General features: G+C 43.9%; 1 protein-coding gene across 1 annotated transcript in view; it reads left to right on the top strand.

Moving 5' to 3' along the window:
• Nucleotides 1–4,672: 4,672 nt before the first annotated feature.
• Nucleotides 4,673–14,228, top strand: part of FCHSD2 (FCH and double SH3 domains 2) — a 442,594-nt gene continuing 433,038 nt past the window's right edge. The window contains exons 1-2 of the mRNA XM_037840535.1: nucleotides 4,673–5,217; nucleotides 6,949–7,046. Of these exons, the coding sequence (XP_037696463.1) occupies nucleotides 5,197–5,217; nucleotides 6,949–7,046 (119 nt within the window). The 5' untranslated portion in view covers nucleotides 4,673–5,196. The remainder of the gene's footprint in view (nucleotides 5,218–6,948; nucleotides 7,047–14,228) is intronic.

The following is a 14,228-nucleotide window of genomic DNA, read 5'->3' as shown; positions in this document are numbered from 1 at the left end:
ACCCGTACCTGACTGTTTCAGCCATCAGTGTGAATGGTTTCCCAGAGTTGCAATTTCAGTGCCATTCAGTGTGGGAAGGCCCTCTCCCGAGTCCCAGGATAGCAGTCCCAGGCTTCTAAGTGTTTTCAGACCTTTCCAGTTACATACCAGTTACTTCATTTAACCTGCACAACCTCCCTAGGAGTAAAGCAGGGCAGAATTTGTTATTCTCATTTTATACCTGTGGAAACAGGCTGAGAGGACAGTAAGTGATATGCCAAAAGTCACTCACAGCTGAGTGCCCAGCAAAGACAGGACTAGAATCCTGGTTCCTGACTCCTGATCTCAAAACCATGTGAATGTCCAGTTTCTACCACTTCCCTGGGGCTAGCTGTTACATACCCCAAGTGTTAACTCTCCCTGGCAGGGGCACCAGCTAGCTGGATAATTCTTTGCTCTGGCTTTAGACCCCTGCTGCCCGGTGGAATTTGGGTCCCTATGGTTTTCCTGGCCCTGCATGACCCTGACTCGCTGCTTTTGGCCCATGTAACCTTTTGGGCCATGTGTTGAGATTGGGAGCCACTGGAGGGCAGGGCCTGGGGTTTCATTTACCCCAGCAGCCTACTCATGACAGGCTTGTTGAGTTATGGTGGATGGAATCCAGGGCCTAGTTCTGTCTCATGCTTACTGCATGTCCTTGGGAGAGCCCCAGCCCACTGATCTCTAAGTCTCATTCTGCTGTGTTTGTAATTCTCTGTTTTGAGAGCTGACAAGTGGGGAGACAGGCACCTTCCAGATCAGGCTGACTGGGAGGGCTGTGGCACAGAGATTAGCTCAGGCAGGAGCAAAGGCGGAGGGAGGGGAACTGGGGAGAGGTGACTAGGAGAGGAGGGGGGGTGATTGGGGTGGGGTCTGCAGAATGCAGCATCCCCCTAATGGCTGGGTGGGGCTCAGGCAGGGAATGGCTGGCATCTGGACATGCTACAGGCATTCCTGAGCAGCCTGCATCAATACGGATGGGAGATAATGACAGAGACGAAGATGAGCCATGGACCCCAGCTGCAGGAAGGGTAGAGGGGTGCCTTGGTGCAGTATGGTCAGGTGGGCTGCTGGCCATCTTTTCTGGAGACATCTTTTCTGGATACCTGTCCTGGGTGCCTGCTCAGGGCACTACCTGAATTCTGGCCATTTTGGAGGGTTGCTGTGCACTCTGCCCTCTGGGGTTTCTCTTGGGATCTCTGTAGTAGAGCAGAACTGCTCATCTTCCAGTGTCTACTGGTACACTTGCTCCAGGCTGGCTTTCAGTCTGGGCTCTGACAACTTTAGAATCCCATTCCTTTTGGGAGACTGTGTAGCAGCACGCTGCAGGGAGAGCACATCTTCAGAGCTATAGGAAGCAGGGGGCCAGGCCTGGCTCTCCTGTACTAGTTGTGTGACCTTGGGCAAGCCATTTCACTTGTGAACCTTGACCTGTGAAACCTGTGAAATGGGGTCATATATGTTATATGGGGTTGTTATGAGGGTTGGAAACAATGTAAATAACATATTAGTTCAATGCCTGAAATGTGAGGGAACGGGGCAAAATAAATGGTAACTGTTAATAATTCCTTCCCAGAATGAGAATCCCGTATCGTATCTGTGGCCTCCTTGATGGAAGAGAGCCAGCTCCTGCTTGGACAGTCCCAAGTTTACTTCCTGCAGGGGTGGTTCTGCTTGGGAAACCTTCCTTAGATGCAGCTGAGACCTGTCCCACTTCTGTCTCTGGGGACACAGTGCATACTGCTCTGTGGCCAAGGGACAGCTCTGCAGCATGTTCCTCACAGAATCTCAGGAGAGCTGATATATTGCAGGAGTAAGGCTCTGGAAGGCCCCAGCCTGTCTCAAAGGGGTAAATTTTAAGTCAGGTTACTTAAGTCTCAGAAATCCCTTTCTCCATCCCTGTGGAGTTCGGAACACATGGTGTTTATCCTCTTGGGTCTGTTTTTTTCCTGGATGAACTCTTTCCAGTTCTTCTGAACATTTCTCATAGAGGTACATGGGAGAACTGGGTTCTGGTCCCAAATCCATCATTTCAGGACATGTCACTTATCCTCACTGAGCCTCTGGTTCTTCATCTGTGAAATGAGAAACATTATACTACCTCAAAGATTTATAGTGAGGTTAGCTCAGAAAACTCACATGAAAGTTTGGGGTTTAAAAAATGTACTTGGTATATAATAAATACATTTTCTAAAAATACATTTAAAAAATTTTTTAATTTTTTAGTTTTTATGAAATTTATTCCCAAATTGAAGTGGCAGTGTATACAAAGATAACAGAGCTCGTGATAATTTACAGAAATATAAAAATACATTTTTGAAAAAGAAGTTAGCAGGTAAGCCCATCTGGTGTTTTTCCTTAGCTCTTTATAATACCTCCAAAGCAAATCGTTCCAGAAAATGCATGCCACTCCTGGCTTCAGAATGATGCAAAATCAGGAAACTTCACCTGTGAAGAGCCTACTAAATTTCAGCCTCATTTACTTACCTTATTTTGAAGATGGGGACAGAAGCCCAGAGAATGCCCAGCAGGTCGCAGTGGTAGAGGCGGGATCCCAATTCTTCCAGCTCCCTATACCTTTAAAGGCTAGCACTCTCTTCCCAAAGAGGAAGGTGAAGGGACAACATTCTCTGGGCCAGACCAGTTGCACCCAGGACTGGGATTCAGCATTCATTATTCCTTCAGTTAATCTTTGTTGAGCAGCACCTCCTATGTCTGGGACACTATATTTGGGCAAGCTCTGTGTTACCACTCCCTAGCTAGCCCAGTGTCATTGTGGAATGGTTGGTCTGGAACTCAGCCTTGGTGAAGGCCAAGGTGATTCTATCTTGCTCACTGCTGCATCCCCAGTGCCTGGCACAAGGCTTGGCACAAAGGAGAACCTTAGCAAGTATTTTCTGAATGAATGACTGAGCATTGACTGTGTGCCAGGCCCTGTGGTAGGAGAAATTGTATTCAATACAATAAGTCTGCAAGGCTGGTATCATGCTCCCATTTAACAAATGAGGAAACTAAGGCTGAAAGAGGTGAACTGACTGGCCCAAGGCCTCACCTTGAGTTGGTGGTAGAGCTGACTGGAGCCCAGTTTAACTGCCTTGGGCTTGGGCTGGAGCTGCTGGCTCAGAGCTGTCAGGCAGGGCTTCCAGCCTCAACCAACTTGTTTCCTTGCCCCAGACATTCCTGGATCTAATTGAAGACTCTGGTGAAGGGCTGATTTTTGAATGGCCTCAAGGAAACCAGAAATAGCAATTCTGGTCTAGTTCATGGCTTTAATTGTATCACCTTCCTGGGCAAGCATCGAGGCTAATTCAGTGTAAACAATCTGGGTTCAAGTTCCACCTTCTCATTATCTTGTCACGTGGTTTTGAGCAATTACTCGGGCCTTTTCCAGCTTTACTCTCTTCCCTCTTTTGCCTGACTACTCTGGGACCCCAACTCCTGAAGGGCCAACTTCTATTAAATGTGGGGTAATCCCGCTCACTCTCCACACAGCCCTGTGGCTCAGAGCAAATCCCTGGGAATGGGGAAGAGGTATTTCTACTCTTCTAAGGACCCCAAGGGAGGATGACACCTCTCCCCCCAGATGGTCTGCACAGAGCAGGAAAGGTCCTGGGGGATCCTGCAGGGGTAAGCCTCCTCATTCGCAGATGAGGAAGCCCGAGCTTAGCCATTGGGGCAGAGTGGACCGGCCGGCACCTAGAGGTCCCGACTTCCAGCCAAGGGTTTCTGGCATTGCCCCATGCTGCCTTTGCTACTTTTCCTCATCGCTTACCATCCTTCACCTGTTTCTTCATAACCCAGAGAACGCTTTGTGACACAGATTCTAGCCCTGCTGTGCGACCTTCGGAAGGTCCCCACTCTTCTGTGGACCTATATGTGAAATGGGGCCCTGGCCTTAAAGAGACCTCTCGTTTCCCTCTCAGCACAGAGTCCGTGCTCCTTGACTTCAATGCTCTGTAACAGAGAGCCGTTTTTTTCTTTGCAGGCAAGTGCCGGCCCCCGCACTCGCCAGCCACCTACGGCCGGCAGCTAAAGGACTCGTCCGTGCTCGCTCCGTCATACTCAACTAGCTGGCCCATCCGCTCAGGGGAGTGGGGTGCTGAAGCAAAAAACGGAACTCTCCTACCACCGCAGATATGCTGCTCCTCTGACCATCGCAAAAACTTCCCTCTGAGCGTGGCTTTCCTCCTAACCCCTGAAACACACGGATAGACCCACCTAACCGCAGAAGCCCGCGGGAGGCGGGGGAGGCCTGTGCGCGTGCGTCGGCGCAGAGCGCTCTACCGCCCACGTGCGCGCCCCCGACCAGAGGCGCGCTCCGCGGCTGGCGGGCGGGAAAGCGCGCGGGAAGCCCCCAGCAGGCTCCCAGTGTGAGGGAGGGGGGGTAGAGTGGGAGGCGTTTGGAACGTGCCACTTTCAGAGAGGACGGGGGGCGATTTTCGTTCTCCGCCATCCTTCCCACCTTCTCATCCGACGGCCAATCCGTTAATTCCCCCCGTCCCCTGGCGCGATTTAGCGTCCTGAGCCGCAGCCGCGCTCCCTGTCTGCAGTCTGGTGCCGGGCTCCAGGAGCCCGGCTCTCGACGGAGCTATTGCCGCCGCCGCCAAAGCGGGGCGCTGCGTCGCGCTGTGGGGCCGGAAACTCCCGCGGCCTGAGTGGCGGACGCGAGGCCGAGAGCCGGGCGCCTCCTCCTCTCTCCCCAGGACGGGCGGGGGCGTAGGGCCCGGCGAGGGCAGGGCTGCCTGGGGGAGGGAGGAGGCGGGCGCCGCGTCCGCGAAGAGCAGCGGAGCCGGCGGTAGACCGGGAGCGCAGGCAACGCGGCTGCTTCTCACAAGCGGCTCCGCGGGCGGGGACACCCCGCGCGCCAGCTCCGGGGCCCCCGCCCCCTCCCGGTCTCCGCCTCCTTCCCTCACACACCCCCCCAGGGCCGTTCGAGCCCCAGGCCTTCCCTGCGCTCCTCCTCCTTCTCCTTACACTCGCCCTCCAGACCGGGTACTCCGGCTGCCAGCCTGCCTTGCTCCCTCAGGGAGCGAGTCCTCGTTCTCAGGCTCTCCTTTCACACACACATTCACACGCACACGCGCGCGCTCTCGCTGGGCCGCCCCCTCCACTGCGGCCCCCCCTCCCCCGTCCTTGCTAACGCCGCCGTCGGGGGAGAATTGATGTCCCTTCAGCATCATGCAGCCGCCGCCGAGGAAGGTGAGGGCGCAGCTGGGGGGCTTTGGGGATTTGAGGGGGATGCATGCCGAGAACGCGGCGGGGGCGACCGCTGAGTCCCCTCCCCCGTCTCGCTAGGGCCGTGTCCGCCCTCGCCTCGAGCTTGTCACCGAGTTGCCGTCTGCTCCAGGCTTGGGACGCGTGTGTGAGTTGCTTTTCTGACGGAGGTGCGGCCGGGGCTTAACCCTTCCACCGCGCTGGAGACCCTCAGGCATTTCACAAGAGTTTCGGGTGTGCATTTGTGTGTGCGCGCGCGCATGGCAGTGCTGCCCGCTGCAAAGTGCATTCTCGGGGCTGCGCCGAAGGGAGGCGAGGGAGCCCCTGCAGCTTTGCAGAGCCTTGTGCGTGTAATTGTTTAGTCTGCATCTGGTTTGAACCCTCTAGCCGCTTGTCGCCACCCTGCCTGTTTGCAAATGTGTAGGGGGTTTGCTTCAAACCTAGCCTTAAGATTTGGCTTGTTTTTTCCATGGGGCAGCAGAAAAGAAGTTAGAATAGTCACCATCTCCCACCCCAGGGAAAACCTCCCCTATCCCCCCTCCCCACCCCGCCTCCGGGCTCGGGGTCTAGGAGGTTGTGGTGCTGTTGCCTCCGGGAAACGGAGGACGGGGCCGAAGGTGGCGTTGGCACCATGAGCTGGGTTGGGATAGTCCGGTGGGAGTGACGGGTCCTCCGGGCTTCTCAGCAGCTTCCCCGCTGCGCCCTTCGCGAACAGTTTCACTGCCTCCTTTCTCAGGGTTTCCAGGGGCCGAGGCTGTGTCCTTGTCCTCTTAATTCTGCAGATGGTTGCTGAGTGTCTACTCTGAGCGCCAGAAGGAGGGAGGCCGATGTTCTATCCTCCCCTCGTGGGCAAACATTTGCTGAATGCCAACTGACTCGTGTCTGCTTCCTCTTCTTTCTCCCTTTCTTAATCCGGGTTTCTCCAGTTAAGTGGGTCCTTTTCTTTCTCACACATACCCCCACCAATCCAGGTAGTCCCTCTCTGGCGGGTGGGGTTCCAGGCCGAACGTAACCTCGAACCCTGGGGTTCCGGCCTGGCCAGCTTGCATTTGCTGTTCTCGCTGTTTGAAGTGGAACCGCCACGGGGACCGGCTTGCTGGGGTGACTTAAAAGCACTACAAACGCTGGAAGGTCACTTCTGCTTTCTCCTTTGTGAGAAAGATTGTGATTTGATGCGCTGTCAGCGAGTCGAGGGCAACATCTTGAGAAAGTGTGCTTTCTCACAGCCATTCTGGAATAATTTATCTAGTCGATGCATATCTTATGATTGTGTAAATTTCGGTCCTTAGGTGTTAGATATATTATACTCTCTTCTCCCGTATACGCTCTGCTTAGCTTTTCTGATGGCTGATGTCTTTGATTCATTTTTGGAAGAAATAGAAGACAGACTCCTTTAAAACCGTAAGAAGACTTAAGTACTGAACTTGTGCATGGAATGGAATGACTGGCAGTTTATTTTGCACCTTTTTAATCTGTAATTTTTATATTCGTGTATTCCATTGGTTCATTCACCCTCTCTTTTAGATTGTTTGGCTAGTTTTTTCATTAAATAAGTATCTTCAGTAAATAAAATTAGGTGACTAGCAGTGAATGTTAGGTCTTCAGAGGAGAATTGAGCAGGAGGCTTATATTCTGGCAAGTATTAACAATTTTCCTAAGTAATTTTGTTGTTGTTAAAGTTGCAGTAAGGCCTTCATAAATATATGGTATTTTTAGGTGAAAGTTACACAAGAACTGAAAAACATTCAAGTTGAGCAGATGACAAAACTTCAAGCCAAGCATCAAGCAGAATGTGATTTGCTTGAAGATATGAGGTAAGGTTACAGTAAATAGTTTGAGAACTGTATCGCTGTTTCCAAGAACCTTTGAGTTACCAAACCCCAGGAACTGATGATAGAATTTCCTTTTGGATTTCCTGCTTGAAGGCTGTTAGAGCTTTGACTCAGCTGGAAATTACAACTGGAACTAACACAATAAAACTTTTTATCCTTCAGTGGGGGAACTGTATAGTGTACACAGTGTTCAAGGGGCCTTAAAAGTTTGTCAATAAAATCATAACTTCTGATGTAGAAATTCTTATTTAAATAATGTTTCCACTCAATTGTGACTATTATTTATTGACCTTCACAATTTGAAGCAGTTAGATTTTTTTAAAAAGCGTTTTATTCACGCACCATACAATCCATCAAACAATCAGTGGCTCTCAGTATAATCACAGAGTTGAAGCAGTTAGATTTTTAAACCAACATCTATAGTTAATGGTTAATATCTGTAAGGGAACCAGTCAACCCTAGACGATTATTAAATGCTAGCACTATTTGTTAGAATATGACAGATATGATCCTTGAATGTTAAGTTTAGTGGGAAGGTGACATTAAAGTTACCTGTTTTCATGATCAAGATGACTTTGAATTTAACAGATAAGATAGCTTGCCAACATTGTGAAATCAGTAGATCTTTATAGAGGGAAGCATGACTGATTTTAATGAAGGAAATGCCACTTATTTTATTTAACAATCCTATAATACAACCTGACAGTTGAAACAATGTATTTTTTGAAGGATGGAAGATGATTTACATGTTGAAATTGAGTGGCTGCAATTCTTATTTCTCTTTATCAAATTAGAATTGGATCTGTAAGCCTCATCAGTTGCCTATTTTTCCTGTGGTCCACTAACCTCATTTTGGTTTCAAAAAATATGTTAACTGTATATTGCTTTGATAAATATGTTTGTGTAGCTAAATTGTTTGTAGCCCAAAGATTTGTTTGAGTTCCTTTTTTCCTCCCCCCTCTTGGATACTATTTATAAGCTTTTCTGCTGCATATCTTTCTTTTCATGGTTTTTAAGGCATATAAATCTAGTTTCATCCAAATTTGGATATACCAAGGTCATCTTTTTCTGAAAAGTACACTATATCAATTCTGTGTGTGTTTCTTTTTGTTTTTTTTCGTGGCCACAAGGAAATTTTTAGACCTAATTCCTCTGTAAGGAAAATTCAAAGTTCTTAAGATCTATAAAGTTGGACTATGGTATTTTAGTAGAAATCTCTAGATGAAGAAAGTAATCAATTTTCAGAAGCAGTTCAGGAAGACAAAATTAGTATATAAGTGAAGACCCTGGGTGGGATATGGGTGGTCAGTGGTCATTAGGTCCTGTTGATTATATCTTCTAGACTTAATTGCATTGTTTTCTCTTTTTCCCCTATGGTGGTACCTTGTTTATGGTCAAGAATAAGGACATTGAAGTCATACAGTCCTGTTTATGTCCAGGTTCTATCACCTGCTAGCTGTGCTGACTTCTGGAAAATGACTTAACCTTTCTAAACTTTAGTTATTTCATCTGTAAAATGGGACACTAACAATTCATAATCATAGGGTTGTTGTGCAGATCGAATGACAATATGATGTGGCACACGATCACTGCTCAGTTGATACAGGTTGTTCCTCCTGCTACTGTTGGTTAGTGTTTAGTTATTTGAATTACTGTTTGTTGTCAGTTGCATTTCAGTTGCTTTCTTGCAGTAATACCCTAATTATTGTAGTAGTGTACTCCTATCTTCCAACTTCCAGTTTCTCCTTTTAAATGTCTTGCCACTAGTTAGCTTTCTAAAATCGTTGTTTATTATATATCAGGCTCTCTGTGGTCTTCTGGGTAAAAGCAAAACACCTTGTCATGGCATACATGGCCCTCTGCAACCCACCACAAGCTTCCTTTCCTGGCTTAATTACTACCATTTCATGCCCACACATCCTTTCTTCTTATCCCCCTTTCTGTTGCCACTGAGGACTTCTGGATATCTGATTGTGCTTTTGACATGCATGCCTTTGTTTGTGCTATTCTCTTTGTTGATATTCTTCCTCCCACTTATTCACCTGGCAAATTCTGGTTACCAGTTACTCTGCAAGTTGGTTAATCTCTGTGATCTCAGAAGGATTTTTATTTTGCACCTGCTTCTGGCTTCCCCCCTCTCTTATGTGAACTCCTTGAGATTAGGGGTTAAATTTTATTCATTTTTGTATCTACTGTATCCTTTATTTAGGCTGGCAGAATTGTCAAATGAATGAAACTGATTGTATTTAACTCTAGCTTATTTGTTCTTATTTTATTTTATAAGCTCTGTTTATAGAGGGCTTGTAGTACGGTCTGTTGAGCTTGTGTTATACTCCGTGGGCGCTTTAAAAGTACTATGCTATTTGACTGTAGAGTACATCTCCATTTATACATAGCATGTAAATACAGAGATTTTTGGTGTTCCAAGGATTAATGGATTGTTTATTATTTTAGTCATTGGGTTTTTCTTTTTGTATCAAATTAATGGAATGAATTTCTTCACATAGATTGTGAATAGGATACTATATTACCTGTTAAAAACATGAGTTTAGGTTTCTGATTTGCTTTTTTTTTTTAGTGATAATATTGACTGCACTTGGTCTTCTTGATAACTTTTGTTGCTTGAGGAGAAAGATGGTCTGATTTTTCTGGCAAGTGGAATGACCTATAAAAAATTCATGAGAAATACCTGAACTTTAAAATCGGGCTTTTGTTTGTATTTTGTTGTAAAAGATCTTGCCTGCTTTTCCTTTCTTTGGTGCTCTCCCCTGAATCCCACAAACAGCATTGGTGCCCGCTCTCCATGTTTCATGCTCAATTTAAGTTACTGTGAATTCACTCAGAAAACTCAAAGAGCTTTTCACTCTTAATATAAAGAAATCAGTATTAAACAGAGAAAAGTTTTTATGGCTTAAAAAAAGTTAAAAGGAAAAAAAACCCCAATATATTAAGGTATAAAAAGGAGAAATTTGTGCTGGGTTATGGCTAATCTGCGCCCCCTCCCCCGCCCCCTTTTGGTCTTCTGGAATTTTAAGGGGAGGAGATCAATTATGATCAGTGTTTTTCATTTGTTCTCCTCCCCTTCTTCATTTGTTCCAGGGATTCATTTGGAAGCTGGTGTGTTGGGAGTGAAGTATGAGATGGAAAGATAACTCATTTGGTGTTAATCAGGGACATTCCATGCTTTGGGAAGATTTTATACTGAAGTATTTCGTCTTGACTTTTGCTGTCAGCAGTAGACAAGCACACTTTACTTTCATTTTAGTTTATTACTTTTTTTTTTTTCTTCTTTGCTTTTTAAGGTCATTTAAAGTAACTTTATAAATACTATAGTCTATGTGTTTTTCTTCTTGGTATTGTTTATTCTTAAGATGTGCTTAGTAGAGTCCAAGTGAAGAAAGTTTCTTTGTAGGGACCCAGAATATAAAGAACAACCTTCTTAGTAGATATTTTTAGGAAAAGTCTTAGAATTTTAGAGTCAGATGGATACTATCAAATTTGTTCATTTTATAGATGAAAATAGAAACTGAAGTACAGTGAGGTGAAGTGAATTATATTCATGAGGACTTGTAAGATATTTCTAGACTAATGTACTTTGTCCTAAATCTTTGGTTCTTAAGCTTTTAACCAAAGAACTTGTCATAGGTCCCATGTTTTGAAATATTTTGCCTATCAAAAAGTGCATTATTAACTAATTATTTGTTTTCTTATTTTTTTACTTCTCATACACTGAAGTATCAATCAGTTTTGGATTCGTATTTTGAAACCATTAACATGAGTCCAGCTAAAAGTAAAGACACTTAAAAGTTTAATTACCTCAGAGAAGGCTGAATGTATGGTTTATCACAGATGTCCTGAAAAATTGAAACTGGCTCAAGAGCAACTTTCCTACTCTTGCTGACACCTGGAGACCTAGAGATCCTCACGTGAGGCATTACTACACTGTATGATACCTTGTCTAAACTGAAGGGCCGTAAGAATCACTGAGGATTGGATTCTGAAATCTTTTTATGGATGCTCGGAGACAGGTTTTCATTTCTTAGAGACTTAAGTCTAGAAAGGAACCTTAAGGGTGATCTGGTCTGGAGTTTGCTTGTTTGTTTAATTAAATTAATTAATTAAATTAATTTTGTTTACTTTTAATTGTGGTAAAATATACATAACATAAAAATCATTTTAACCAGTTTTAAGTGAACAGTTCTATGACATTAAGTGTATTGATAATCTGTAACTTTTACCGCTAGCTATTTCCAGATGATTTTCATTATCCCAAACTGAAATTCATATCTGTTAAGCAATAACTCCCCACTTTCCCATCCTCGCAACCCCTGGTAACTACTATTCTGCTTTCTGCCTTTATGAATTTGCTTATTCTAAGTATTTCATATAAGATAAATCACACAGTATGTGTCCTTTTGGGTCTGGTTTATTTCACTCAACATGATGTCATAGAGGTTCATCCATGTGGTAGCACATACCAGCACTTCATTTCTTTTTATGGCTAAATAATGAGATGTTGAGCATCATTTCACGTGTTTATTGGTATCTGTATATATTTTTTGGAGAAATGTTTAGTTAGATCCTTTGCCGATTTTTAATCAGGTTCTTTGTGTTATTTTTGAGTTATAAGAGTTCTTTACATATATTTCATGCATATATTGTGTCAGATATATGATTTGCTAACATTTGTAATTTTTTTTCCCATTTTGTGGAAGATGTAAGGTGATACTTATGCACTCTAAATTTTGAGAACCACTGAAATAGGAGAAAGGACAAGGACTTTGAAGGTAAACCAGACATTGAATCCTAGCTCTGCCACTTATTAGCTGAGTAATCTTGGACAAGTTATTAAGTCTTCAGATTTCGTATATGTAAAACAAGGTTAATGCCTACCTTTCTGCTTTTCTATAAAAGTTGTATGTGAAATGCCAAGCATGGTAGGTATTCAGCACTGGTAGCTGCTATTATTAGTGGAAGTCAAGGCCCAGTAAGGATGTTGTCTTATTCAAGGAAACAAAGGAAGTTATTGTGTTTCATCAATTCAAAGGAGCATGTTTTTTTATTTTTATGTTGTTACATCTCTAAAATCTTACAATTGCTATTGGGCTTGATGCTGTTACCATTGTCTCTTCATGTACAGAACTTGCAGAATCAGTGTCAGCAGGTTTGGCAGAAAATCCTGAGACAGTGGTTGGAATACAAATGTTGAATCATCTGGGTTTTTGATGGTACAGAGAATGATATTGTGCAGGAAAACATGGATGTCAATGACTGATTCAGAAGAGTTCCATTAATTGACCAATTTATGAACCAATTTATTTTGTTTATCTTTTCCTTGACCAAATAAGTTTTAAAGTGCTCTTTTAATAGGTATAAATAAAAATTCCAAGTGATAGTCATTCTAGCAATTTAATTGGCAGCACTTTTTCTTAATGGAACATAAAATAATGTGTCTCACAGTCAAGACTTCTTGATGTCTTATTAACTGTGACTTGAGCACAAATCACTTGAGCTTCTCTGAGCTTCATGTTTCTCATCTGTAAAATAGTAATAATTATAATACCTTTTGGGATTTTTTGGTAACTAAACAAAGTAATGCATTTGAAAGCTTTGTTGCACAATGTATGTGGTACATGAGAGGTGCTCAGTAAATGCTTGTGGGTTGAAATATTGTTGAGTAATTGAGAAGATTAATCAATAAATTACAGTCTATGATTTACTCATCTCCTAAAAGGTTAATCTGTGGGTTAAAAAAATGTAATGGGCCCTAAAGAGAAACATTCACATGATGCTAAAGAACTTCTTTAGCAAGGTCAGCAGTCCCAGATGCCTTCCATATTTCTGTTTTTTGGTAATGGTTCTCCCCATAATTGCCTCATGGCTTCTGCAGCTCAAAGCATCATATTCTCATACAACTTCTGGTGGAAGAAGAGGAGGGAAGGAAAGTTTTTCCTTATGCAAAATTTCCCTCTTTTCCCTCCTTTCTTCTTTCCCTCCCCTCCCCTCCTTTCCTCTCTCTCTCTCCCTCCCTCCCTTCCTCCTTCTTTTCTTGTTTTCTTCCTTCTATCCTTCCACCCACCCATCCATCCATCAGGGAAAACAGTTTTTACCAGAAATTATCCCAATAGACTTTCCCTTACATCTTGTTAGCTGAGTTTGCTTCATATGCCCATGCCTGTCTAGCTGCAAAGGAGGCTTGGAAAGTGAATATCTTCTGGGAGGTAAGGAATAAGGTAATAATGGTGGCAGTAATATGTTTTGCCCTGTTTGCCACAGGAACTCATTATCAGTTTACTTTTAGTAGTTCCCATAAAAGTATTAAAAAAACATGTTGGGGGTAGATTGTGAGGGATATAGCTAGAATTCCATTTGTCCCAAGAAGTTTGGGAATAAAGGACTCCTTTGAAACCATTTGCAACCCCTCTTCCCAACTCCTTTTGAATTCAGTCTTAGGTCAGTAGTAGGTTTCTGTATTTGCCATAGTTAATGGGCCAATAGGCCAGTGGCCTCTTAGGATTCATCTCTTAGGAATACAGGAGTGCCTAAACATCTTGACACTTTTGGTCTTCTGATAATTTGGAGAAATGGTGGTTTAAGGGCCCTCCACCCCAGGCAGTTGTATTTTTGCTGAACTTCTTTTATTTATCAGGTGAAAGCATTAATAAATAATGACATGGCTAAACTGAAAGTAAGGAAGGACAAATAAGAGCCAAATTCACTGCTAGCTGAATAATTTCCTCCTTCGTAATTGAGGATTGAGAATTCATTCTTGAAAGTATAAAGCATGAAACCTTTTACCTGAAGAGGCTGTGGTGGTAAGTTGATGTTTTTCTTGGTAAATTTGAATCTCACAGGCACCATTCTGTTTTGTTGGTGTTAGTCTTCAGGAATGATCTGATGCATAAGCAGGAGTTAGTTTACAAGTCTGGTTTGTGCTGCTGTTGGCTCTTCAATGACTAATTTGTGAAATAGGCACAGCAATTTGTAACCCTCCTTTTTGTTCCACTTGTCATATGTTGGTCAGTCCTAATTTGTAGAACCTTAGCTGATGTTTTTGTTTATTTCATTTTATTATGTCCTCTGATTCCTTGGTCATGCTTTATTTTAATGTTCCTTTTGATCTCCTTTTTGGCATTCATTTGTGAATCTCTTGTTATGCAGATG

This window comes from Choloepus didactylus, chromosome 6, assembly GCF_015220235.1.
Source record: "Choloepus didactylus isolate mChoDid1 chromosome 6, mChoDid1.pri, whole genome shotgun sequence".
Taxonomy (NCBI): Eukaryota; Metazoa; Chordata; class Mammalia; order Pilosa; family Megalonychidae; genus Choloepus; species Choloepus didactylus.
This window is presented reverse-complemented; position numbering and strand designations above follow the sequence as displayed.